Source organism: Nematostella vectensis, chromosome 15 (genome assembly GCF_932526225.1).
Source record: "Nematostella vectensis chromosome 15, jaNemVect1.1, whole genome shotgun sequence".
In the NCBI taxonomy this organism is placed as follows: domain Eukaryota; kingdom Metazoa; phylum Cnidaria; class Anthozoa; order Actiniaria; family Edwardsiidae; genus Nematostella; species Nematostella vectensis.
The window spans coordinates 4,242,708-4,270,110 of record NC_064048.1 but is presented as its reverse complement, the minus strand read 5'-3'; the positions used below and the strand labels follow the sequence as shown (position 1 = coordinate 4,270,110).

General features: G+C 38.7%; 1 protein-coding gene and 1 long non-coding RNA gene across 7 annotated transcripts; one reads left to right on the top strand and one right to left on the bottom strand.

Moving 5' to 3' along the window:
- Positions 1–2,671: 2,671 nt before the first annotated feature.
- LOC5515688 (beta-1 adrenergic receptor) lies at positions 2,672–26,039 on the top strand. Of its 6 annotated transcripts, none has more exons than XM_032385398.2 (6): positions 2,672–2,848; positions 4,696–4,801; positions 13,117–13,200; positions 22,492–22,639; positions 23,381–24,800; positions 25,942–26,039. In XM_032385398.2, exon 5 carries the CDS (start codon positions 23,442–23,444, stop codon positions 24,372–24,374), a length of 933 nt encoding a protein of 310 aa, XP_032241289.2. In that variant the 5' UTR covers positions 2,672–2,848; positions 4,696–4,801; positions 13,117–13,200; positions 22,492–22,639; positions 23,381–23,441; the 3' UTR covers positions 24,375–24,800; positions 25,942–26,039. The 6 variants fall into 6 exon arrangements, with proteins under 6 accessions (XP_032241289.2, XP_032241286.2, XP_048578951.1 ...); XM_032385395.2 differs by having other exon boundaries at positions 23,168–24,800; XM_048722994.1 differs by having other exon boundaries at positions 22,492–24,800.
- LOC116619992 lies at positions 21,285–22,492 on the bottom strand. The gene is made up of 2 exons (XR_004296953.2): positions 22,222–22,492; positions 21,285–21,801 (listed from the first exon to the last, which is right to left on the bottom strand). It is a non-coding gene; the product is annotated as an uncharacterized LOC116619992 (long non-coding RNA).
- Positions 26,040–27,403: the final 1,364 nt, after the last annotated feature.

Below are 27,403 nucleotides of genomic sequence, written 5' to 3'. Positions count from 1 at the left end.
TGCGAAAAGCCTAGTATTTGAATATTCCTGAATAACAAATGACCCATCATTAGCCACCAAGGGGGGTTCCCCGCTCACCCTGCGCATCCCCTGTGTACGCGCCTGGTTAAAAGAAAACAAAATGGTCGGTCCCTTACCCTCCTCGTCAGATATGAAATGGTCGGTCCTTTAACCCACCCGTCAGATATCAAATGGTCTGATCCTTACCCTCCCCGTCAGATATCAAATGATCGGTCCCTTACCCTCCCCGTCAGATATCAAATGGTCGGTCTCTTACCCTCCTCGTCAGATATCAAATGGTCGGACCCTTACCCTCCCTGTCAGATATCAAATAGTTGGACCCTTACCCATCCTGTCAGATATCAAATGGTCGGTCCCTCACCCTCCCCGTCAGATATCAAATGGTTGGTCCCTTACCCTCCCCGTCAGATATCAAATGATCGGTCCCTTATCCTCCCTGTCAGAAATCAAATGTTCGGTCCCTTATCCTCCCCGTCAGAAATCAAATGGTCGGCCCCTTACCCTCCCGGTTAGATATCAAATGGTCGTTCCCTCACCCTCCCTGTCAGATATCAAATGATCGGTCCCTTACCCTCCCCGTCAGATATCAAATGGTCGGTCTCTTACCCTCCTCGTCAGATATCAAATGGTCGGACCCTTACCCTCCCTGTCAGATATCAAATAGTTGGACCCTTACCCATCCTGTCAGATATCAAATGGTCGGTCCCTCACCCTCCCCGTCAGATATCAAATGGTTGGTCCCTTACCCTCCCCGTCAGATATCAAATGGTCGATCCCTTACCCTCCCCGTCAGATTCCAAATGGTCGGTCTCTTACCCTTCTCGTCAGATACCAAATGGTCGGTCCCTTAACCCACCCGTCAGATATCAAATGGTCGGTACTTTACCCTCCCCGTCAGATATCAAATGGTCGGTCCCTTAACCCAACCGTCAGATATCAAATGGTCGGTACTTTACCCTCCCCGTCAGATATCAAATGGTCGGTCCCTCACCCTCCCCGTTAGATATCAAATGGTCGATTTCTTACCCTCCCCGTCAGATATCAAATGGTCGGTCTCTTACCCTCCTCGTCAGATATCAAATGGTCGGTCTCTTACCCTCCTCGTCAGATATCAAATGGTCTGATCCTTACTCTCCCTGTCAGATATCAAATAGTCGGACCTTACCCTCCCCGTCAGATATCAAATGGTCGGTCTCTTACCCTCCTCGTCAGATATCAAATGGTCGGTCTCTTACCCTCCTCGTCAGATATCAAATGGTCTGATCCTTACTCTCCCTGTCAGATATCAAATAGTCGGACCTTACCCTCCCCGTCAGATTCCAAATGGTCGGTCCCTTACCCTCCCCGTCAGATATCAAATGGTCGATCTCTTACCCTCCCCGTCAGATATCAAATGGTCAGTCTCTTACCCTCCCCGTCAGATATCAAATGGTCGGCCCCTTACCCTCCCGGTTAGATATCAAATGGTCGTTCCCTCACCCTTCCCGTCAGATATCAAATGATCGGTCCCTTACCCTCCCCGTCAGATATCAAATGGTCGGTCCCTTACCCTCCTCGTCAGATATCAAATGGTCGGACCCTTACCCTCTCCGTCAGATATCAAATGGTCGGTCCGTTACCTTCCCTGTCAGATATCAAATGGTCGGTCCCTCACCCTCCCCGTCATATACCAAATGGTGGGTTATCCAATAGAGGGTTAAATACAGTCGTCTGTGTCGTTGTAACGTCTGGGTGTGTTCAAAGGTTATTCCGATTTCGCTATCCCTTAGGAGAAATCTTACGGTTTCCCCGAAGGGCAGGTGGAGTATCTAAAACCACAAACCGATAGAACGCTCAATATTTCCATTTTTTTTTTGTCGGTAACTAACAGTAGTGTTATCTCTCAGGGTTAGAAATTACTTCGACCCCATCCCCCACCCCCTCAGGCTGAAGACATTTGTTTCCCAGCGTGTAAATGACTGTCATACTGTTTTCAAATTACTGAGTTATGTGATCCCAAACATTGGCTATGGAATCTGATAAAAACATTACGCTTGATTGCATATCAATCGAAAACTTCACAGGACGTATTGCACCAAAGCACCGATCGCGCTGCGAGTTATAAAAAGAAATTCATTAATCTTAAGTTTACCTTTATAGATCTTCACAGCTTGCCTGAGTACTTTTATCGCCATTCAAAGCCCCAATAAGATTCCCTGCTAAATATGAGCTATTTTTAAATATATTTGCAAACTGTCAGTCATGTAAAAAATGCTAAGACTGTATTTCATAACATCAGAACTAGTGGAAGTATTGTTCTCCTAGCTCCAAATTTTCTGATTTCATTTAATTAAGGCTTTAAAAACCCCTGAAATTTAAGAACGCGCAACGTTATAAAGTCCACATAAAAACACTGCCTCGTTTTCAAATGCGTATATGATGAAAGCTAAATTGTAGTTGGAATTATAAGAAGTATATGGGTGTATATGAGTGTATATGAGCATAGAGTTTGATTGATAATTATTTTTTTGATAAAACGAATGAAAAACTTAGAAAACATGAATGTGCTTATTTTAAAAGAGATGTGTTCTGTTTTCTGTGTTTAGCAACAATTGCATTTTAATAGCCGTGCTGCGGTAATACGAGAGAGATGTATAGAAAAAGCCACAGGGGGTAGGACTGGGGGGTCGTATCACGGCTGAACAAGGCACTTTTCCCGTAGAGAGAGCGTTTTGAATGCGGAATCTAGACCGTCTTATTAGCAATCGATACCAGAAGATCTTAGAAAACCTTTACTCAAATGTTTCCTTACTGACCGAAGACAGTGCGCCTCACACAACTCCCTCGGGTGAGTACGCATGCGTGCAAAAAGCTAGTCGTTGAGTTATTTAGAAACTTTGCAACAAATACCGGGGTAATTAAAGGTGCGGCATCAAAATGCGCTGTAGACGTGCTATGGACATTTCTGATAAATAATAGTATGAAAATAACCCCCTATCTTCCCTCCCTCCCGTTCAGTCTAAATGCTTATACCATAGGAAACAAGCGAAAGGTATTTACCGGTCGTTTATTTTGTTTAAAAGCTCGAGTATGTTATTGTCGGCGTATACTTGGTAGGGAACTGTAGATAAGGTCGTATTTATTTTCGAACGAGGCGATTAACACAAATAAGCAGCGGGTGAGTCTAAAATAAAGTACTTACGCTCACCTCACGCGGGTTTATCGGTTCTCACTAAGGAACGGACCATCTCACTATATTAGTAGCGAAATTAGAAAAGTAATAATAATAAACGAAAACAATATGATAAAAGTGAAAATAACAGGAAAATCTAGTGAACTGGAGATAGATAAGGAAATGGAAAAGTCAAGTGAGTCAAAGGAGATATTCCATCGCACGGCCGGCGGCCTGGACACGTATTTATATCCCGGGAGTTACGATAAGATGTATAATAAAAATAACTTCAGACGAATCAAAGCGAGCGGATTTTAATGAGAATTCTTAGACCACAAATCTTTCCAAGCACTCTCTATTTTTGAATAGTTTAACAGTTTAACAAAACACTCCAATGCCAATATTGTTTATAATAAACCTCAGCCAAGATGTTTTGGCGCGAAAATAGAAATGACACGCGCGCTCGCACGGTATATTTGAAATCAAAATGATACCTTCTGATTGGTTGGTTTCTTCATTTTCCTTTCCTCACTCACAATCAGTTGATTTTCACACGAACGTAAGCAAAGGAGGAGACGAAAAACGAACCTTTTTATTCCTCTTTTCCCGCTAAATTTCCCACGCGATGTAATCACCTTACGCGCCTTTGTTTCTTTTTGTGTCTCCGTTTCCTGCATTTTAATAAAAATAGTCCTTGGAGATTCATATGGTATTTTTTGCATGAAATATCCAGAAGATCGATAAAGACCACCAGCATCGGTCATCTGATTGTGATCTTAATAAAGACTCCCTCCAACGGTGGAAATTGATTTTGAGTGGCTTGCGACGACCAGAGCGGTGTAGGATAGTCCTAGCGCCAAATTACCAAAAGACTAAAAAATTTGATACCGAACGGTGTTTGACAGGTTACTAGTGCCATAATAACCGAATAACCGACGATTTTACACCGAGAGGTGTCCGACAGGTTACTAGCACCAAAACACCCTGAGACGCGACGATTCTACACCGAGCGGTGTCCGACAGTTTATTAGCGCCAAAACACCCGAAGACACGACAAATTCATACCTAGCAGTGTCCCACAAGTGATTCGCGAAACACCCGAAGACGCGACGAATCGAGCTGATCGGTGTTCGACAGACAGCTCACTACGAAGAAAAAAAAAAAAACACATATGAAAGCTATTCAAATATCGCTTATCGTTTTGAGATGTTGTTTCGCCTGACGCGACTGTTTTCTTCACGTCATGGTGTGATGCTAATTATTAACTACACTATAAACCGGAGTGACCTCTTCGATATTAGTTATAGATGAATAATGCGAAATCTTTTTCTTTAGACAAGCTATCAAAAGCGCTCCGCCTAGTGCCAAATATAGCAAAATGTAATATAACTTTCCTTCTTTCCTGTCAGGCTGTTAAACTAACAAATTAACCTATTTTTAAACTAGGCCTTGGGGGATATTATTAGCCCGAAATGTACCTTTTCATTAAAAAAGCCTTTCTCCCATTTAATGATTTTACTCAGATAACGTTCAGCGCTAGAGAGACGAGCACACTGGAACCACAGTCGTCTGCATAGAAAAAAAAACAGTAAAAAAGTACCACGAGGGTTCGCCGCACAGAAAACGAAGGTATGACAATGTGTTGTTTTTGAAACGAAAATATAGATCATTAAAAATAAGGCACGATAGATCATACATCATTTTCTTCATCTAAGGACATTTTCTTCATCTAAGGACATTCCTAGACGTTTTCTGCTCCGTCAAGGGCGACTAGTTATCTTCTTAAACGGATGATGAAACGGAAAAAGTAAAGACATACTAAGTTCGAGTGCAGATAAAACACAAAAGATGCATACTTTTTCTCTTGTTTCTTAAAAAAAAAATAGTCGTTAGTGCGTTGAAGATTTATCCATTTCTAATGCTTTTTACGTTTTTTTTTTCTTTTTACAAAGTTGCATGAGAAATAGAGCATGTGTAGCTTATTTATTCATCTTAATGTCAGATTTTCCGAGAAAAAGTGCCGTTTGACAAGGTTTTTTTAGTGTGTAATAAGTAAAAGAACAAAGAAAAGACAGACCAGATGTCTACCACTCATCGACAACTCGAGGGTAATATTTCCAAAAAGAGCGACCATTTTGATTTTCATTTAATTTTGCATTTACCTCTATATTTTCTTATCACGAAAAAAGAGTGATTTCATTTTCAATTATTTTTAAGTGATCTAGAATTGCTACGAATATCAGCAAATATCCAATAAATATACAGAATTCAAAACTGTAAATTTGATTGCCCGTTCAAAAGACTCTCTTACATCAAAAAGTTTTTTGTGTGAATTTATTGATTTGATCGTATTGATAAAGATAGAGAAAGAATGGCGATGAGATAAGATGTAGACATTTATATGTAAAAATATGCATAAAAGTAGTAGTCCACGCAAGGGAAAAGATCTGTTTTGTGGATAATAATTTATACTTTAACAATAATTTGGGTATAGTGGTTGTCGTGGTTATAACAACAATAGTAAGTAAGAAATTGTAATAGTAGCTTTATTTTAAAAGGGTAAAACATCACACAAGTGCGATGCACCTATAGGCAAGTAAAAATAAATTAATTACAATAATTCTAATAAGCAATAACAAATAGTGAATTAGATGAAAAACCTGTCTTTCATCTGTTTCTCCCTTTTTTCTTTGCACTTGTCTAGTTGACGACATATTATAAATCTATTTTGCAGTAGATTATATTCGTTATTTTCTTGAATTATTTACTAATGAATTTTTCCAAGTCAGTTCATAGTCTTTTCTGGCCCCATTTCCTTATTATTTCCTGTGGGTGTTTTCTTGTCTTGGTCTATTCCCGCTGCTATCTTCATTCGGTCAGTCCCTAATACCAAATACCAAACAAGTCATTAGCTCTTACAATGCCCATCCCAATAATACAACCTGCTTCTTCGTTTCTCTACTCCGCCCATCGTGCGAAATCAGGAAGAGAGATTGATCACTGGTATTGTAATGTCATCCCCTCAGACGGAAATAGCCCAGCATTTACATTCTTTGTTATACTGTACTCCATTAAGATCTTATACAGAAACATCTAACGAGACAATTAATCAGTAGGAATTACATGACCAGAGGCAAAATGTTTTTGCAAGGTGTTTGTTAATCAAACAACAAGGGAAGGGGTGGAAAAGAACCAGAACAGGAAGTCTAGTAAAAAAACCTGTTACCAGTCCCACCCCTTCCTCTCTTGAAACTTCGAAATGTGTATCTTCATTTTTTCTATTTTCAATGTGTTGTTGTTGATCGCGAGGAAAGGAAAGTTGAGTCGTGCTAAATGCACTTCTTTTAACCTTTGGTAATCGGCCGTCTAGAAAGTGCATCCCTGATCAGCAAGATAATGAATTAATTACAAGCAAGTGTAATGCTTCAGTATGACATATTGAAACTCTGTTTATGCGTTATAGTTAGTACAGGCCCGTACCCAGGATTTTACGGGGGGGGGGGGGGGGGGGGGCGAAATCCGTAAAAAGTGGACCTAATTTTACCTTGGGTTGGGGGAAGGGGGTGTGTGGGTCCTACAAATAGCACGTCTATTGGGAACCGGTAAATGGACTTTCCGTCGTTGTTTGTGTGTGTGGGGGGGGGGGGGGGGGAGGGGGAGGAAAGGAAGGGGGGGGGGGTGGGGGTGTTAGCACCCCCTGCACCCCTCTCCTTGGCACTGGCCTCGCATTAAATTTAATTTCAATTGGTTGCTGTAATAAGCCCACATCAAAGGAAAGGTTTGAAGATCAGCACTTTCTTTTGTCGAGCATAATGTTGCAAAAATGAGCATGATTTTTAATAAGCGTAATTTGAGCACAAATTTGATTGAAAACAAGCAATGCTTACTAGCATAATATGATAGTTTTACTAACACAATCGACTCGTCCCTATAAATGATAAATTATGAAGCCCACATCAATCTTTCTTTATTTTACTTTATTCCACGGTTTATTGCCCTATTTGTGTGAGTATAGAAACTCGACACTCTTACAGGAATTCGTGTTTACTGAAGCTTTGCTGGCACTGCAATGGCAACTTTCACTAAGAAATCATGTGACCTTTGGAGTGTCAAACTCACGCCAAAATTAACCTAGATAAATGAATGTGACCTCCAACTATACATATACTATAGCTATAATTTAACTCATTCTATTCTCATGTTTTTGTACATGATGATTATTGATGTGCACTTCGCCACTGAAGACAGTTTATCGGTGTTTATTCCAACGATCCAATATTATCTGTCAACTGGGCTACCTGTGGCTGTGAATTTTGCGCCGGCGCTTGTGGCTCTCTTTTGCTGACGCTTGATAATAATTGCGAATCAATATAATATTCGGACGAAAAACCTATACGTTTTGAACATAGTTTCTTTCAGTATCCGTCGGTTTGGCAAGATGCAGGCTTTGAGTTATTTATATTGTTTTGAAGGACTGTCATTCTATCGCGCAGGCGAAAAAATTTTTTTTTTCTTACTAATCTTGAAAGGTCCTTAGACCCAGGCCTCCAAGAGATTGACCGAGCGGGTTTGAATGTCACCCAAATATTGATATGCAATGTTTTGAAATGTCTTTTTCTCTATTTTAGAAAAACCAAAATGGATACCGGTACATAGAGCTGTCATTTGCTCCAGAAACAAATGCGCTTTTAAATAAAACAAAAATATGGGTCTAAGTGCAGTAGTTTCCTGCTTTATTAGCATCAGAAAACGAGCAACAAATTAACTTTAAAGCGTCTCCAAATGTGAGAAGGTATCTGATTGGGCAGATTCGGCGAAGCTGTTGCTGTGTATTTGGTAACTTGTTCTTGATCTTTCCAAAATTATGGTTGATAACAATACAGTGTAGCTGAAGAGGTTTCTTTAAAACAAATTTTATTTTCCATCATTTTAAAAAGGCTAAGGACGGAAAATTAGAAAAGTGAAGTAGGGGGGGGGGGGGGGGGGGGGGTTCAGTCGTGCACTTTTTTTCTCTGTCTCCTGCATGCTATTCTTCTGTCTGGTTTGGGCTGCATATCTTTTTACCCACCTCCCCCCATCACTTTTCTTATGATCCTTCCCTTATAGCCTACCTATTTTAAATATGGAAACGTATCGGCGAGTTAACTTCCTCTGTGTCTCGAGTGATCATCCGATAAGCGAAATAATAATAACGTTTACCAAAAAAAAAAAACAGATAAAACGTTTTGTATCGCTTTCCTTTGAGGTTTCTGATTTTATCAAGCTTTTAAGCGATTTCCAACAAGAGGCAACGAGCTTCTGACATCCATCCTTCAACTGTAACTTTATGGTAATTACAATTTGCACTTTTTTGATTGGTCAGCTTTCTCCGAAATGACGTACTGGACGTAGTCGGAAACCATTAGGATATGGATTTCAAACTTCAATGGTTTTGATTGGCGGAGATCAAGCGCCGCCTTGCTTGACGGGTACTGAACGGCTTGCGAGGGAGACTAGGAATCAAAAGATTTTTTAGGAGTAATTCCAACGTTTGTACCAGAACAAGTGGGTGTTTTATTTACAAAACGAGAAGATAGTTTTTATAGGAGACTGCTGCTATATTTGTAAAGTGTTTGTGCTTCTAAAATGATTTAGAATTGACCCATACTGTGTTCTACCTATTTTTTCATACTCGTAAAATCCACGAAGCCTCTTGCGGGCCTTTTTTTATAGAAAATATTATGACATGGCTTAATATCCGCTACTTATGAAAAAAGGCCCCTGAGGAGAAATAGGGGCAAGGCTTAGCAGGCGAAATTCAGTCGGAGCCTTGTAAACATCTTGTTTACCCTTATGAGAGAAATTGAAATGTCATTTTTTACATCCGGCCCCCATTGGGTCAGGCAGACGTTGGCAAAAATAAGAAATAAACGAGGATCATGACTGAGGAAGAGCTTAAAACAGGTTAACCTTTACCCGGGATGCTGCTCGTACCAAAAACATCTCAAGGTAATATTATAATTCTTTTCTATTTATTCCTATTCCCTTTGGACCGTTCTCATTGGCCGCGTAATCGAGGTAAAACTAAGAATGCGGTACATATCTTATGGTGGTAGCCTCCTCTGAAAGCTAGAGGTGCAGCAAACGAGCCACAAAACCATTTTTTTGCGAGACAAGTTGGATGATTGTTTCTCTCATTACCGTACCTTAAGTATTTTCGGTCGCTTTTACGATCATTTTAAGTCGGACAGGAGCAAAAAATGCAAAATTAAAATTGTAAGGTTTTGTTAGCTTACATTTTGTTTATATTTTGCATATAGGTTTCTTGCATAATATAAAACAAAATAAGCTTTGGTATTTTTTGGTAGATGATCCTTTCTTGAGATATGATTGAGCAAAGTTGCCATAAATAACGAAAAAGAAGAAATATTTGCCCAAATTGGGCAATTTCAGACAAATCAAGTGTCTAACAATTTGCATTATCTCAAGAATGGATCATCTACCCAAAAATACTCAAGTCTATTTTGTTTAACATTATTCAAGGAACATCTATGCAAAAAATCAAGCGAATATAAACTAACACGATCTTACAATTTATTTTTCCGCTCTCAACAATAACCAGGTAACTTAAATTTTTTTCACAAAAGTGTTCAAAGATCAAAAATGATATTTCCTGACAGCTTAAAGGGTCTCTGACCAGGCGCCATTTTGTTACCTTTCAATAAAATCATCGCGAATTCCATGGTCGATATTCTGTGTTCATAGTCATCATCTTGCTTTACCTATTAGGCACCATTCTAAACGCTCGGTCTCCATTGTCCTTCGTGAGGCAAAAACACAACACATCAATGATGTTTGTTTTAAAAGTCGTGAATCGTTTTTTCGCCAGGTCTTTGCCTTATAAGCCAGATTTCATACAACATTTTACAGTCTCAATTATTTTTTATTCATTTATTATTATTTTTGGTCGCTAAATGGTGTCTGAATTGAGAAAGTTAATGTAAACTTTCAGGGAATCTTGTTTTGCTTATGTTTTTCATGGCGGTTATTTTGAATATATGCGAGCGACACCTTAGCTTTTTTATAACCACTGGAATTGATAATGCTTGCCCATACTCCCATAGACGAAAGGCATAGAAGGAGGCGAAAAAACACGTGACCACTTTAAAACTCTGTGGAATAAGCGCCATCTTAATTTTCAGTGCGAATGGTGCCACGAAAATAACAAAACCCAGTTTGCCCAATTGTCGCGTCTTTTCACTGGCAATAGTAATAATTTAACCGGCCTAGCAATACTGGTTTGTACACGTGATAATAGTCACGTGATAATAGCTTATAAGTCACGTTTTAGCATCATATAATTGACCCAAGATTCGACTAATGTTACAAACATAAGGCACTGCCTTATGTTTGATTTTTGTATGTAGAAACCCGATCTTTTCTACAATATTTGTATAGCGAAAAACACCGGGTAAATCCCTACAAGCAGACTGCCCTAAAGCGTTCACAGTACCGGATGCTGTATCTAAGTATAAGGTTTCTCCCGCCTCCTTGCTCTTGATTGGCGAATTCCACAAAAGCTCAGATTATCTAGCTATTTAGATTCTTTTTGCAATTTCTGTTTGTGCAATATAAAAAACAAGCAAACAAAAACACACACACAAAAAAAAGGAAAAAAAAAACAGACCAAAACAGATATTTCCCCCTATTTTCTTGAGATTTTTACAGCCCAACAAAGTGAAACACAGCTGTACCGTTAGCAGTATCCAAGCTTTGAAACAATGCTTTGCGGTCCCAACTATAAGCTCACACCGTCCTGCTATAAATAAAGCATGTCCTGATATTTGCTTGTATTTTCTTTTTCAAAATTCGGTTTACTCTCGTTTTGTCCACAAGCTGGTCCGTGCACACCAGAATTCGTCCACAAGTAAAGTTATATCTTATTTTTTTTTTTACAAAAATCTAGCCTTGAATAAGTATATAAAAAACTCCTATGTTCTGTATCAGTTGTTTCGATACTTGAGATGGTTTAAGATATGCTCATTCGGTATTTTTTAGTATTTTTTATTTTTTTTAAATTTCGGCACAAAATTGGTATTTATTATTACTTTTCCCCGCCCGCGTAATTTTTGGGGGCCGCTTGAAAAAAAATTGTTATTTCTAACTTTAAAACCTTTTTTTGTCATTTTATCGTCATACACTTTATCGTCTTCGACGGTGAAGAAAAGAAATTTATGCTTCGTATTTCACAGTGCAAAAAGATGGCTTCAGTTAGCGTTGTGATTTGCATCCAGTTCTAAAGCCTTGGTGTGCGAGGTCCTTGTGTGGATAGGTCGGTGCCGATGGATGACAATAACAAAAATACAGGAAATAAGATAAAACTCTTCCCGCCCGCTCCTTTTTCCCTGACAAAAAATATTTGTATTTTTTTTTTACTTGGCCTTAGCATATTGGGATAATGCCAAAGGTAAGACTATTAGGGCATAATTATGTAGTTCCAGAAAATATCCATACACCCCCCCCCCCCCCATGAAGAGGATTGGAAATTCCAGGGGAGGGGGGTTCATATCAAAAAGATTCAGCCAAAAATTGTCGTTTTTGGCAAACGCGGTCACTTCCATATAAGGAAACTAATATATTCCTTATTTGGACAAACTCCATGATTTTTGTCATTTTTATGGTTGCCCTACCACAGGTGCTTCGTAAACTTTGTGAATTCTAATCAGAAGAGAAAAACAGTGACTTTGACCATCCTTGGTCAATGGAGAAAGTTTCTGACAAAAAACTAAGATTCCTCGGTAACAGTTCCTCAAAACAGCAACGTTTTCTTTATATGCAAACGCCCAGAAAGGCGTATTGAATTTTCTTTCCCTCATGCTGAATAACCCGGAATGCTTTGGAATCTGTGATGGCAGTAAGATGGTTCCAGAAGCTTTCAAGCGGTGGTAAATAAAAGTAGAACAAATATAACAGCCCATACCATGACAATACTTGACTGCAGATACGTGCTCAGTCTAGAAATGTGATTTATTAGTATTTTTTTATATTAACGAATGATTTATCACAGTCATTAAATAGCAATGATAATTATTTGATTGAAAATAGCACTGTAATAAACTCCATCCTTCATAATGAAAAATCACCCGTACCTACTTGCCTCCATAATTTATGGAGCACACGAATTTGATGCTTGTGATATATATATAAATTTAAAAAAAAAATTATTCGCATTCTTTAGTTGCCTTTTTTTTACTCGTGAGACCAAAAGGCATTATGGGTCCCACTAAGTTGTGACGTGATTTTCAGACTCTCACACAAGCAATGTAGATTAAACAATTTGCAAACAGTAAACTCTTCTTCTTATCTTCTCAAAAGCAAAATTTTTTCGTGTTCGAGTGTGTTTTAGTAAGATTTAAAGGTTTTTTAATCCTTAAAAAGGTTTTTTTCGATAGAATAATTCCTAAGGCTTTTCTGCAAATTAGTTAGATATAGCGGATATAATGTAGTAATCTAAAACTTGCGGAAATTACTCAAATAAATTTCATGGGTTTCCAATTAGACTAGCTCCAGAAAGTCTGCCTCAAGCTTGCCGTAGACTCAATTAATTGCTTGACCCATTCTATTTCTGCTTTATATTGTTATTTATTTATTTACTTCACCAATTCCACCTCTTTGATTATATCTGTAAAACCGGCGATTTAAATTTACCCCTTGGACCGTATTGAACAGAAATTCTAATTGATTTAAAACTATAATCAATCTTTTATCTTAATACAGAATACATACAACTATCTTATCTAGTGGCGAATAATAGTTTTAGAAACATACATGCAGGAAAATGGATTTCACTCGGTCGGTGGCCAACCACGAAATCAACATTAACTGTGATAATTAATGCATTCGTGGCTTATTTTAGGGTCCGCGGGCCACTGAAACTTTAAACAGCTCTTTGATAACATCCACAGTTGCTAGGACGGAGTCGTATATGAAGGTTAAAAAGATCACTGGGACGCTTGGCACGTCTTCAATTGAAAGAGTGGAAGTTTAAGGTATGAAACAACGCCAGCCTCTGATGTCTAAGCTCATATCATGTCTTTCCTCTCTCTGTGTTGGTTTCTATCCTTGTTGTTGGCAAATATTTACCGCATAAACCCAGTAACACAGACATACAAAAATAGTGAAGAAAATCGAATAGAGTAATGGAACAAAAGGGTTTATTCACTTTGGTCACTCCTTTAATTCACTGAGCTATTACCTCCATGCTCAAAGTGACTAAATAAAGCCAATTGGGTTTTTTGTTTCTTGCTATTTATATTTTTAATTTGATAACTACATCTTTTTTTATTTGCATATGCATTTTTTTATTTTCACTTACTAATCTCGAGAAATCTCAGTATAAACTCCTTAATCTTGAATCAGAATTGTACGTTCTGATATATAAGAATTATTTTCCTGGAAGCCTTGTAACTTGAATAATTCTACAGATATAATTTGCTCAGTCATAGGTATCATGTGGAAAACGCATTAGAAGATTTCTTAAAAAGAGATGGCCCACTTTTTGGTCAAAGGGGAGGGGTGTGCGCTGTATTTGCGCCTGTCATTTACTCAGCAGGCATAGTGGAGAGAGTTCAAAACGTGGATATGTTATCTTGTAACAAGTGTCTACTTATATGAGGAGTACTTACTTCCTGATTACGGGGAAGTTTCTTAAAATAATAGAGCTACACAAATGCGACGAAAGCTCAGGGAGATATTTTGAAAAATATATCTCTATTTGACTTTGCTTACTCAAGTTATCAAAATTGATTTGCATGTTTTTATCAAAGGGCTGACTTAGAGACAAGATCTTTTGGTAAAAACCTAACAGATTGTTTTACAGAATTTCACAAATCATAACCGAGCAAAATGACATAATTCAATCAAGGAGGAATTAAACCAATCGAAACGCGCGTTGTACAAAGCTCTCAAGAATAGTATCACATGTATTCGTACAGGCCGGTAGCCAGGGGGGGTCGGGGGGTTCAGACGAACCCCCCCTAACCGGCTTGAAGGTCCGCTCAGAACAAACAAAAATATATAACGTTTGGCTGGAGATATACCGTGCACATCAATATGTCTTTTTTTATAATAATTATCTTTATTATTATCGCTATATGTTAAAAAGTACCCTATTTATAACAAGAAAAAATCTTTTTGAATACAAGATTGATTGCCTAATGTAATAAGGCGAGGAGAGGGGTATACCGGAAAATTGGGCCGCTGAAATGGGAAAACTGAACCACCCCTGGCTATGGGCCTGTAAAAAAAATAATAAATTTAATAAATAGACTAGAAAATATGACGCCATCAGGATGCTGTTTATAAAATAAGAACGCGAACCGCCACCATGCGCCCAAACACACATTTTGTGGTAACAATCTACGGTTTATTTTGATGACGTCTTAATGACATCTAGTGTCGGCATAAAATGTGTTTTTATTTTACTTATTTTGTTATTACTTTTGCCGTAATAAGCGATTTTGGCAAGTTTTTATATAAACTTGCCATTTTTAGCTTTTTGGGGGCACCATTTCTCCGCATGTTTGTCATATGCCAATTTATAGATCCGACGCGCGCACGAATAAGCAATCAAAAAGCAGCAAATAGAAGCCAGCGAAGTGCAACTCAAATGTCCCACAAAAGTCCCACAAATTGTACAGAGAGTCCTGCCCGGAGTTATCTTAAATACAGACGTTTATAGGGGTTTTCCTGCGACTTGGAAAAAAAAAACACGGTCACCTAACATGATGGAAATTTGTCTTGTTGTCCAAGCTTGGTTAAAATCTTGTGAGAATGAAGCATAAAAATAGATTAACTACGAGTTAGGTTGTTGAATGGAAACGGCACTAATCCAGCTTAAAACACGAAAAATTGGAAATGATAAGATAAAGCGGTGCTCTATTCGGTAGGTACTAAGTGTTTATGTGTTTTCAAAGCTATTTTTGTCAACTTGCAGTGATTTAAGTGCGGGGAATAAAATCAGAAGAGAAATAAAAGCCGAATTCGCTGTGTACGACCGACTTCTAACTACAACTTTTATCGGCAAACGTCAAGATTTACAGCAAAAATACAAACAACAGTCTCAACAATTACTCATAATGTAATCGAAGTAACCTAGGTATAATATCAAACACAAGTTTAATAGTGGGACTTTGCTCTTGTAAGTGGTCTGTTTGCTTTTTTTTTTTTTCGTTTGTTCGTAGTAAATTTTACGTGTTTTTCTACAATTTGAGTCCCAACTTTAGACTAATAGTGGCCGGGCAAAGAAAACAGGGCTAGCACTTTCTACGCTGACCGGAAAATACTTTTTTGCTTGTCCAGAACCGCATAAAAATATCTCAAACCAACCTTTTTCGGCTTTGATTGCCGACTTTTTGTGGGACATTTGTGGGACCACATGGCTGTTATTGCACTATCTCTTTCCTGATTGGCTATTCGTGCGCGCGTGATTGACGTGTTGGATCTATGAATTACTTTAATTTAAAAGCATTATTCTAATAAGCCATAAATACCGGTTATTCTCACATCTGGGGCACCATTAAAGTTTTGATTCTGCCATATTCACCATTCTTAAGCTGCGAGGGGGATTAGATCGAGTTGATTGCGGAGCCAGAGTGGCCGCAGGGCGCGCGCGGAGCTCCATAGGTATAGAGAAATATCGGGTATTTCCCCGGTACACAGCGGGTATCCTGTGTGGTCGCCTGCCCGCTTGCCCGCACACTTTGAGATAATCTTACAATATGTCTCCTTGGTAGAATAAAAACACAGCTTTTGCACTATCCGATAATGTTGAATTATTAAATAAAACCCTGACAAATACAGTAAAACCTACAATACTTTGACTTTTTTTGTGTTTTTATTTTGCTCATATGGGAACCCTGCGCCTGTTTCATTTCGCGCGCCTTAAGCAACTCGCTTCCCCGTAATAAAGCACAACTTTGCTCAAAGAAATATTTGCTGGCCAAATAATCCCGTTAAAACTACAAACATCCAAGAAATGGTAGGAGAAGGAATGGAGGACTATACTGATAGAGAATGGACTAGTTGAGCACTAAATTTCATCCAAAACTTGTCGAGCTGGTACAAAATCTCCTCACCGACAAACTGTTGCTCATCATTCGGAAATTAATGGCACATTGAAACCATAACAAATTGCTGTCACAAACTTCCAAAAAAGATACCAGAATCTTGGCAAAACAGTGTCTAATGATTAAAAGTAGAGAAAATATTTTGTCTCTATCAAAACGATGGTAAGTGCTAAACCGACGTAAGCTGTGTAAAACTTTATAAGTTACTTCTTACTAAGTTAGTTAGTTCATAACGTTGTTTTTAAAAATTAATATGATAAATTTCCCTAATCCCCATAATAATTATTGGTGATTCTCATAATGAATTTCCCCATAATACTTAGTAAACAATTCCAACTCTGTATGTAGCTTTGCACTAATTCCTCTTTCGATCGATTCATTGTATCAAGCGGTTTTTCGTCTTTTTTTTTACTTTTGAGTATTTATTTATTTTTATTAGTATTTAGTTTTTATTTATTTATTTTTCTATATAAATGTTAATACTTACATAGAGAATTACATTGTTGTGTCGTAAAGCGAGTAAACACAAAGCCAAACAATCAACCTACAATGCTGTAAATTCACACATTAGGCGGGTGTCACAAGATTTAGGACCTCATCACCAAGCCTAATTTTTGTGATAATGTTCATACATTCTCTGTATTTCACCCGATTTCACAAGATTTTTGTCCAAGTTAGGTTGACAGCTATGAACCTACAGCATTTTAAATAACGAAAGAAACAAGCCACCATTTTATATCATTTAATTTATTGTAGGTTGCTTAAATGAATTGGTTGTAATGAATTTTCTGGAGCACAGAATTTGGAGTTGCAGGTGAATCAAAAACTTTTTTCAATGCTTTTTTCTGCGTATCAAACAAGAAACAAGAAAAAAAAAATATTTAATTTATATTTAATTTGCCCTATTTTTTTGCACTTCAAATAAAGAAGACTTTTTTGTATGTAAAAAAAAAAACCTCTGGATGGAGAGCTATTTTAGAACACTAGAAATTATAGAAAGCATATAATGCATCTTAGGTGTACTGATGTTCCAGCCCATATCAAACATATTCCCCACATATAGTGTCCTTCGTTTGAATTGCCTTATATGGTCATTGATGCCCATATTTAGAAAAGCTAAAGTTTTCCCGCTTCCGGATCTCCAGAAAACATGGTGAAAATTGCTGGATTCCTGTCAATTTGAGACTCGCGGCCAAAATTTGTTAGATCGCTTGGTCAAATCTTTTTCCCACTGATCTTGAAAAGTCCTTAGACCCAGGCCTCCAAGAGGTCGGCCGAGTGGGTATGAAGGTCACCCAAATATTGATATGATTGATTACCCTCATCCCGTCTCCTTGTTCTTTGAGTAAGGAAATGACAAACAAATTATATTCTATGCTAGTTGATTTGGAGGATATGCTGGCTCCGCTCTAAACAGTGCCTAAATCTATATATTAAGCGAACAGCATGCTGGGACGATTTCAGGGGACGCAATCCAACATGGCGTCGTAAACATGTTGATGTAATTGTGAATGAGAGCTAGAAAATGGTAGATTTGGATAATTCTGCTCCTGGAATATCTTCGTTAGCTAGACTCACAATATCAACATGCATTTGTTAGACGTTATGCTGAATTCAATGATGTTGGCAAGCGGTCACAAAATAAAAGGAAACTGATATATTCCTTATTTGGAAAAACACAATTCTTTTCATTTAACTTGTGCGTACCCCAGGGGCTTCCTAAACTTTATAACTTGAATCAGAAGAGAAAAACAGTTAGTGTAACCATATTTAGTCAATTGAGAAAGTCTTCGAAAAGAAACTAAGATTCCTCGGTACCAGACCCCCAAAACGACAACGTTTTCTTCGTATGGTCCGCCCTTAAAATAGGAGAATGTGAAAAATGTTAATTGTTTTTTTGGAACCAGACGTTTAAACAAAATAAGTATCTTTAGTAATTACTGCCTCGTTTCCATGTCCATGCTGTCAAGCAGCAATTTATTTCGATTTTCGACCACGTGGCACCGATGTGATCTTATTCGAAGTGCAATTCCCCGCGGGAATCGACAATCGCAAAAGGAAGCTGATAAATCCGATTGATTTCAAACAAAATAACACTAAGGTATGAGAAAAACATTTGATACTTTACTGATAAGGATCTTTCAACCATAAAAATCCCACCATTCAAATCTTGAGCAACAGTTTTATCACAGTTGTCACATATTTTGGGTTGCTTACTTTATAAAACAGAAAAAAAGTACTTTTTCCTTTAAAGAATCTCCAACATCATTTAAATAACAGCGCTTAAAATGTGTTTCATGAAATTCTCTAAAGTAAAGAACTTCTTAATTCTATAAATCAAAACTTCTAGAACAATAGTCGTTTTTCGAATATTTCATTAATCAACATTTAATTTTTTTAAGGTGCACAAAACAATTCCGCTGGTATCATAGAAAGGAAGATAGAAAGCTTCGTTTTTGCTCTCATAAATGTTTTCTGTTTATTTTCGTTTTCTTCCAAATTTGCATTTAGATTGATCCAATTCAAAGTTATGAAAGTTAACCTTAACAATATCAACATCGTGCAGCCCCAATTTGCATTAGCGAAAACAACATTTCATTCCAACAAAAGATTTACACCAATCGATTTCTTTATTTCTTACGACCCGTGGTCGAGCGCTAGCTATAAGAAGCAAAAGCTGGAAATGAAGCGAACTCATATAACCGTTTTAATATAGGGTCTTGTTTATATCAAGAATGTTCGTGTGTTCGTGAGAAAGAAATTGTTTAAAAAACTCAAATGTAAACGGACCGTACCCTAGGCACACCTTGATTAGTTTCAAACTGCTATTTAACTTTTGAACATCGACATCAAGACATAAGAAAAAAACATTTCCCCCATTCATTATTTAATCCGGGGATATATTTGCTATATTATGATTTTTTCCTTAAGGGGAAAATATTAGTCCTTTAGTGATTTGTTAAACTAAATAATTGTTTTCTATAAAGCAGATGTTTTTTTTCATTTTACATAAGCTCAGTAAAACAAAGGCAATGCTTTAAGATGGCAAGGTATTGTAGGGAGATCTTACGTACTTTTAATTTTGATGTCTTTGTTTTTCATGTTTATCAGGGAAACATCGTATTCATAGATACCAAGATCAATAAAAGCAACACTAATAGTCCAATCTCTGTTTTCCTATATTATTTTTTCTTTTGTGTTAGGAAGCATGTAAAGACGGCAGGCATGCAGGGGTATTGTAGGTATTGTAATTTTACTTTAAAAAAAGCCCAAATAGTCGTGTTCTTGAACCAGAAGAATGAATACAATACACCAAAAACTGGAATTCGGTTCTGCCAAATTTTCGTCCTTAATAAGAGAATTTTACTTTATATAGAATTAAGAGCGACATGAACGATCGCGAGTTTAGTGAGTTGCTTTATCTATTAGCGAAAACACGACAGAAATAAACTCTTATGCCAAAAGGTCATGTTTTCTTGTGTTATTTCTCGTTCTTTGCTTTATTAGAAAAACAAAATTTCAACAGCGCATGTTTACTTTTAGAAACTCGAAAGGCGTGCGTGTTCGCTTGGCCGCAAAACCTTTGTTTTCGGATGTAAGATTTCCGCTGTCACTTCTTCAATTTTCATAAACTCAAACAAAAAGCTCAAAATTTAATGATATCCAAGTGACAATAAACATTTTTATTTACCCTTGTTTAATTATCGTCATTTTTTAAATATATTTTGCACCACGAACGCATCACGACTACGTCAGCTTTTCATAATAATTTATACTTTATATTTATTTTATTGATCGATGGAATATATAATTGTGTTTAATGGGTAAAGTGTATTAAAACTTAAACATAACGCAACCGTCTACGAACACTTTTGGGCTGTGAAATGCATTGGCATGGTGGTGGTGGGGTGGGGGGGATCTTAGTTGAATTATCTTCATAATCAACAAAAGAAAAATTTCAGATCATTTGGATCATTGGACTCCTGAAATTATACAGTCAAACACCATCTTATTCATCAGTAAATGTTTGAGAAAGTTCAGGTGTCAAACAGACGTTGAGGTAAAAGCTAGAATTAACTAACTAGTCACCCGACAAACAAACTGTCAAGAGCCGAGAGCGATTAATTTATTGTGTACTCTTTTTTGTTGGTTCGCACTTTATTGGTTTTCGTTTTTGGTTTTCGTCTCTCACGAAAATGGCTAAGTATTTCGCCCTTCAGTTCATGTTAGAGCGATGGCAATATAACCATGCGGAAGGGTGACCTAGCATACGATCCGACCACACCTTAAAGCGTTGGCAGCTTCTTGATGTTTAGTATTATATACAACTATGTATAGCGCTATATAGAACTAGCCCATTTTTTGCAGGCTTGCGCGGCAGTCGATAATCATTTAGACCTCAATGACTGCAGACTTCGTAACAGCGGTGAGGGAAGGAAAAAATTCGCAGAAGTAAAAAAATAATAATAATAAAAGTAGGAGAAGCACGTACAATAAAAACTATTTTTTTTATCACAGGAGTATGTTTTAGAATCAGTCAGCATATTTCTGACAAGCGTGTAAATATATTATTGTCTTGCTAATTAAAAGAAGCACGCAAAGAGAGAATACAAACACAGCGCGCTCGTTTAAAGTCCGTGAATCCGACTCGCGTGACACCGGTTGTTTGTTTTTGTGTTTTTTTTTAGAACTCCCATCATTTTGAAAAATATAACTTACCCAGCATTGTTTGATATCGTAAAAATATAATCGCTCGAGTCGATTTTATTGTAGGATGGATTGAATTTCAGCATGATTCAAAATGATTTCATTCACATGCATGGGGTTTTCATAGCCTACAAAACTAGGCGTCAAGCAATAATCGACTGGCTTTAACGACTGGCTTTAACGTCGATTGCTTTTCATACGATATTTATACCATATATCATAACAGCTCTATAAATGAACGCGAGAGAGAAGTTCGGGGAGAGGGGGGGGGGGGGGGCTCTAAACATCAAGTGATACCATAGTATTAAGTAGTTTTATTGTTTCGTACATTCGCCCAACAATGGCTTGACATTTCTCGTTTTAGTCAAAGGAAGAGTCCACTTGGATCTTTAACGCTTCAATCGTTCCTTTGCCTTTTTTCCTCTCTTACCAACGTAAAGTTGCAGCAGAAATATGTGTTTACTACGATTTCGCTGATCTTCATCTTGAAGGAGATGTCTGGACGCTAACGTTTTAGATCACCACAGGTTTTTTCCCACCTGTTTCCCGAAGGTTCTTTTTTTAGCCATTAGTGCATGGCGGCTCCTTGATAGTCCAAACCTCATACTTTCATTGACCCCATTGATTTGTTGTTTAGAGAACCGATCGGCCTGCTTTGTAAATATTCACATTTTATTCAGAAATATCACGGTCTATTTGTAAGGAAACGTCAGAAAAGCTATCAACGATTGAAGTATCCTGGATACCCCACAGTCTCCAACTCTTGTTTCGCGAGACGGCGAATCACTAGACGAGAGAAGCTGGAGAGTTTGGAACCTAGGATACGGATTGAAGTCGATATGTAATTAAAATTACTTAGTTACTCTTGCGTTCACCGTTTTCATGGACACGAACTTCTAGCTTGCGTCGTAATGTAAAAAGGCGGCGAAGTGCTATTTTTGGTTCTGTTCCCTCAAACCTTAGCTTGCCTGTAAATCAGACGAATAGCTTAACTTCAAGGTGGTCACGCTAGCGCGCGTCGTAATGCTACAAGGCAAAGTGGTGCAAGGCAAGGTGGTCACGCTAGGGCGCGTCGTAATGTAAAAAGGCGGCAAAGTGTCATTTTTGGTTTTGTGTCCTCGAAGCTTAGCTTGCCTTTAAACCACGCGAATAACTTAACCTAAAGGTGGTCACGCTAGCGCGCGCCGTAAACAAGGCAAAGGTGCCATTTTGGTTTTGTTTCCACGGTTAGCTTACCTTAGCAGCCGAACATCTCAACTTCAAGGTGGTCACCCTAGCGAGCGTCGCGCTGTCATTTGGGATATAGCAGTGATTCGGATTAAGCTTGTACCTTGTCAAAGCATGGAATATAATGTACCCCTCTGATTGAAACAGTCGGCATCTTGTACAATGAATCACTCAAAGTGATAACAATGATATCGGCTCAAGTAGTGTGTATAAAATTAAGTGCTTGGGGTAAAAACATCTATAGTATCTAGACCTGACACGCTACATTTATCCCAACAGGGCATCTGCGCAAATCAGAATTAGAAAATATACAGTGGTGAATCCTTGTCTGGAAAACAGCGAAAAGAATCTTTTGTGAAGAATCTTTGTCAAGGAAGCATCAAGAAAGAAAAAAAAAGAAAATTGACTGAATACAAGCGGCGCCAAGGTTCGAGAATACACGCATAGGATGGCAAGCAATTGAAATAAAAAAACAGTATGCGCTCTGGGGTATTTCCAAAACAAGCTACTAACAGCATTTACAATATTGTAGTTTTGACAATCTCCCGCTGTACTCCCGCCGTGGTCACAGGCAATCAATTTTGAAGGTTTTCACTAAATATTAAAGAAAGAATTCCACTTAATTAAAAAAAAAAGAGATTTAAATTGAAGATTAAAATTGACAGAGTTATAGAGCCAGAAAGGTGATCACCTCATCCGGTTTTTAAGAGAGTCTCAAAAGGATTAATCAAGCCGCGCAGATTGGAGCTTTAATCCGTCTCTCAATAGCATAAAAGCGTTGGTATTAATAAGCTCCAAGTGGAGGTGATTTAGCAATTTCCAATTACTTTAGCGGTACGTAGACTTGAATCTTCAGAGAAGGGAAATAACCTTCACCGCATATTCATACACGGAGCGTAAAATACTGTGTATGACTCGCTGCTAATTCAGGAAACTAAATGTTTTCTATTGACAGATTAATAGGTGCTTCAAGTCAATTATATAAAGTGGAGCACTGAAAATTATTCATGGATCTACCGCAAACAGAGAGGAGTTTGTTGTACAAAAGATGAGAACAACTTGCCTCAGAACAACTTAGAAAACAAGTGATTTCAAAGGTGGCACTTCAAGTTAATTGTATAAGGATGTGTGTTAAAAATTAACCGCCCGTACTCTTGTTTGTACGCAGTTATTGAGAGTGCAAAGGAAATCAAGATTAAGACATCGACAGAAGACACAAAAAATCTATCATGAACAAAAACGTGATACAGGCATTCGACATCTCGCTCATATGCTTGTGTATCATAATTGTACTACTGAACGGTGCAGTGATTGCCATAGTTTACCACAACAAGAACATTCGATCATTCACAAACGGCTTCGTGGTGTCTCTGGCACTCTCAGACATATTAACCGGTGGATTATTCTTTCCCATCACCATCGGTGATGGATCGTTCGTAGGACTTCCTTACATCAACTGCATATGTCTACTACTGGGTGTCGGCAACGTGTGCTGTGTCACGTATGACAGATACATGTCGATCTCGTCGCCTCTAACCTATGCTACTGACATCAGGAAAAGGTTCAAGCTATTGGTGGCTGTGTGCTGGAGCGTGCCCATACTCTTCGCATTGATTCCCGTCATTTGGTCAGCAGATGGAACGACTCTCGCGCACAAAGTGTACATTTACGTGTTGGAGATATGCGGAGTGGTCATCCCCTTCATCTTCATCTTCTCCGTTTATTGCTACATCTTTAGACAAGTCAGAAAGTGCAACCAGAAGATTAGTCGTGAGATGACAGACAAGGATAGCAAACGCAGCCGACACAAGAAACTTTTCGCGAAGCTTAAGGTGGCAAGGGTGTTTGTCATCGTGTCTATCCTATTCCTGTTGTCATGGGTACCAATACTGTACGTTACCACCGTAAACAATCTTGGAAGGAGAGACTTAATCCCGGACGTGCTCATTCTGCTGGCATTTTACGCGCTTGCTCTTGGGTCAATCGTGAATCCGGTGATTTATTGCTTTATGAAGCCCGATTTTAAGGCCGCAATAAGACGGATTATGCTAAGGCGGTGCGAAAAAGCGGCGTTTAGAGCAAGCTACAGCACAAGGACGGCGACTGCGAACGTTTTACTTATATCCAACAGCAACGTAAACTTGGATGACTCAAAAATGTGATCTTGTAAACAACTTTGTTAAAAACATGACATAGGCGTGTGATGGTCATACTACGTGATACGAACACGTGATGCCAACACGTGATTCGGACACGTGACACGTGATACGAACAAGTGATGAGGACATCGAGTAAGGACTTGTCTTCGTTTTAAAGAGATACAGAAATGTGATGCTGACATGTGGTACACACACGTGCCACGTGATGTTTTCACGTTGATAGCCACGTGATAGTGACACGTGGTAGAGACACGTGTAGTGGACCATTATAAGCACGATATAGACCTGCGTGATGTAAATACTTAACGGAAACTTATATCTATTGTGTTACTTTCTTGTGTCATTGAAGAAACACTCTCAGAACACTAGGTGTTAAACAAGCCGACGTGTCTCACTGTGGATTGCGGGGAGACGTAACGTCGTGACCAGGTCAGAAAGGGGTGGGGCTGTGTTATGTTTTCTTGTGTGACACGCCCAACTCTCAGATACATTAGCGTGATAAAGTTGTCATGTGTGATGTCATGTGTGCCGTGTGTAGTATTCGTGATGTATTGATTTTTAGTGTGTGATGTATTTGCGTGCCGTGTGTGGTATGCGTGATGTATTTGCGTGCAGTCTGTGGTATGCTTGATGTATTTGCGTGCCGTGTATGGTACTCGTGATGTATTTGCGTTCTGGCTGTGTGTTTGTTTTATTGTGTGGCATGTGTGATGTTTTACTACTTTGCATTGTGTGGTACGCGTGGTATATTTACGTGCCGTGTGTGGTATACGTGATGTATTTACGGGCCGTGTGTGGTACGCGTGGTATATTTACGTGCCGTGTGTGGTATACGTGATGTATTTACGTGCCGTGTGTGGTACGTGTGGTATATTTACGTGGCGTGTGTGGTATGCGTGGTATATTTACGTGCCGTGTGTGGGATACGTGATGTATTTACGTGCCGTGTGTGGTACGCGTGGTATATTTACGTGCTGTGTGTGGTACGCCTGGTATATTTACATGATGTGTGTGGTATACGTGATGTATTTACGTGCCTTGTGTGGCATACGTGATGTTTTTACGTGCCGTGCATGGTACGATGCGTGAAACACTTTCGTACCGTGCGCGGTATGCGTGATGTTTTGCTTGCTTGTAGTGTGAAGTACTGGTGATATCAATTTCAACGCAGGAAGCCCGGTACTATACACGATGTTGACACCAATATCTTGATATAATATGCGAGCCATGCGCGCTTGAGCTTTGGGGCTTGCGCGTTGAAGCTGCGCACTGACATATCGCTGCGCTCTGAAATATTGTACAATAGGTTGCGTAATTTATTAATGTGAAGTGAAGTTAGTTATAAGAGTTTAAGTAGCGTGTTCTGTCATTTACTATCTTACGAAGCCCTTTTTATTTCCACGCAATTTTCTGGGAGTTAATGTTTATTACGTTGTTTACAGGCATTCATATTGTAAAAAGGCCCAACGCTTTGAAATAACACAGGTTTTCGCCGTGCTCGCCCCTACTCTTTTAGACCATTTAAGAAAGCGACTGTCATTGTCTGATAAGTTTCCATTTCTCTCAACAGTATCACTGATGATAATACGAAGCTGATAAGACTTACCCCACGGAAACATCAACCTATTTACTGGATTATACTGCATAATAAAAATATAATGCTTTCTACTTTGTCAATTATGTTGGATACACATCTGGTCCCCTATTTACCATTCTTACGGGCCAAAATTAGAAGACATGTAGTGTGCGACATGTTTACTAGTTAGGCCATACCTCGAAAAACAAAGCGCGGCAAACCTTGTAGCAGCGACAAAGAAATGTTTCTGTGATAGTTGAGAAACATTTTCGTGTCATGCTTTACCAAATTTTGCGCGCGCTACATGTTTTTGTTAGTGGCTAAACCAGGAAACATTTTTTAGGATACATGCGCACGCTACATGTCGCACTCAACATGTCTCCTAGTTTAGCTATGCCATCAGGGGACGCAATTCAACATGGCGTCGAACGATGCCAATAGTGAAATTGTGAGTCGAACTAACTAATAAGATATTCCGAGAGCAGAATGGCGAAAAACTTAACATCTTCTTGTTATTGTTAAGTAGCACAAACGACGCAATGTTGAATTGTGTCACCTAAGATCGTCCAAGCATGCTGTAATTATTGTGTTCCGTTTACACGTCCGTTTACAAACCTTTTACTCTCGTGGGTAGTGGGGATTGGTATGGCCGGGGGGGGGGGGGGGGGGGGTCTTGCCTTAGGTTTTTTCCACAAAGCCGTCGCTAGACCTTCGGATGGCCGCTGTGCATTGTCGGAAGCTTCGATGCATTCCTTGAGTCAGCGGCATTTGAATTTGACTTCTTTTGAGCAGAATTATGAGAAAAAACAAAAACCCTCAACTCCCTTGCACGGTCACTCAAGTTCAAAATGTGCGCAGGGTCAAATATCGTTATAGGTCCTTTGAATCACTTTTTAATGCCAGGGGGTGGGGCACTGGGGGCACGTGCCCCACTGATATTTAAAAAAAAATAAAAAAATGACCAGTTGTTCCTAATGTTTCTGTATCGTGTCCCCCCTTCCCCAATAATTATAGGCCTGCTTCGGCTATGTTTTGAAGTATTTTGAAGGCTGTGTTTTTATGTTCTCATGCCAAACTATGAGACATGTCGAGCGCCACATGTAGAGTGCGACATGCCCCCTGAATGCTTCCTAGTTTAACCACCGCCGCAAATATCCATTTTAAAAGTTGCTGGGAAAAGAATATCTTTTCCTTTTGCCCAGGAGAGACCATTCCTTTTTTTCCCAGCCAGCAGCGGTTAGACATTTACGCAAATGAAGCCCTTATAACCGATCGGGACGAATTTTTTCCCAAGCATCCGTTCCAGCGCCCCCAAAAACATTCCCAGCACAACTTGTTCGACTCCACAAATTTGCCAACAGAACCATTCGGGACAAACTTTTTTCCAGCAACCGAGGGGTCTAACATTTTCCCAGCCAGCAAAAAAACGGGCTGCGGAAGAGATTTGCGGAACAGA

Coding starts and splice junctions, on each gene's coding strand:
- LOC5515688 (XM_032385397.2), top strand. CDS start 23,442: ATGAACAAAAACGTGATACAGGCATTCGACATCTCGCTCATATGCTTG.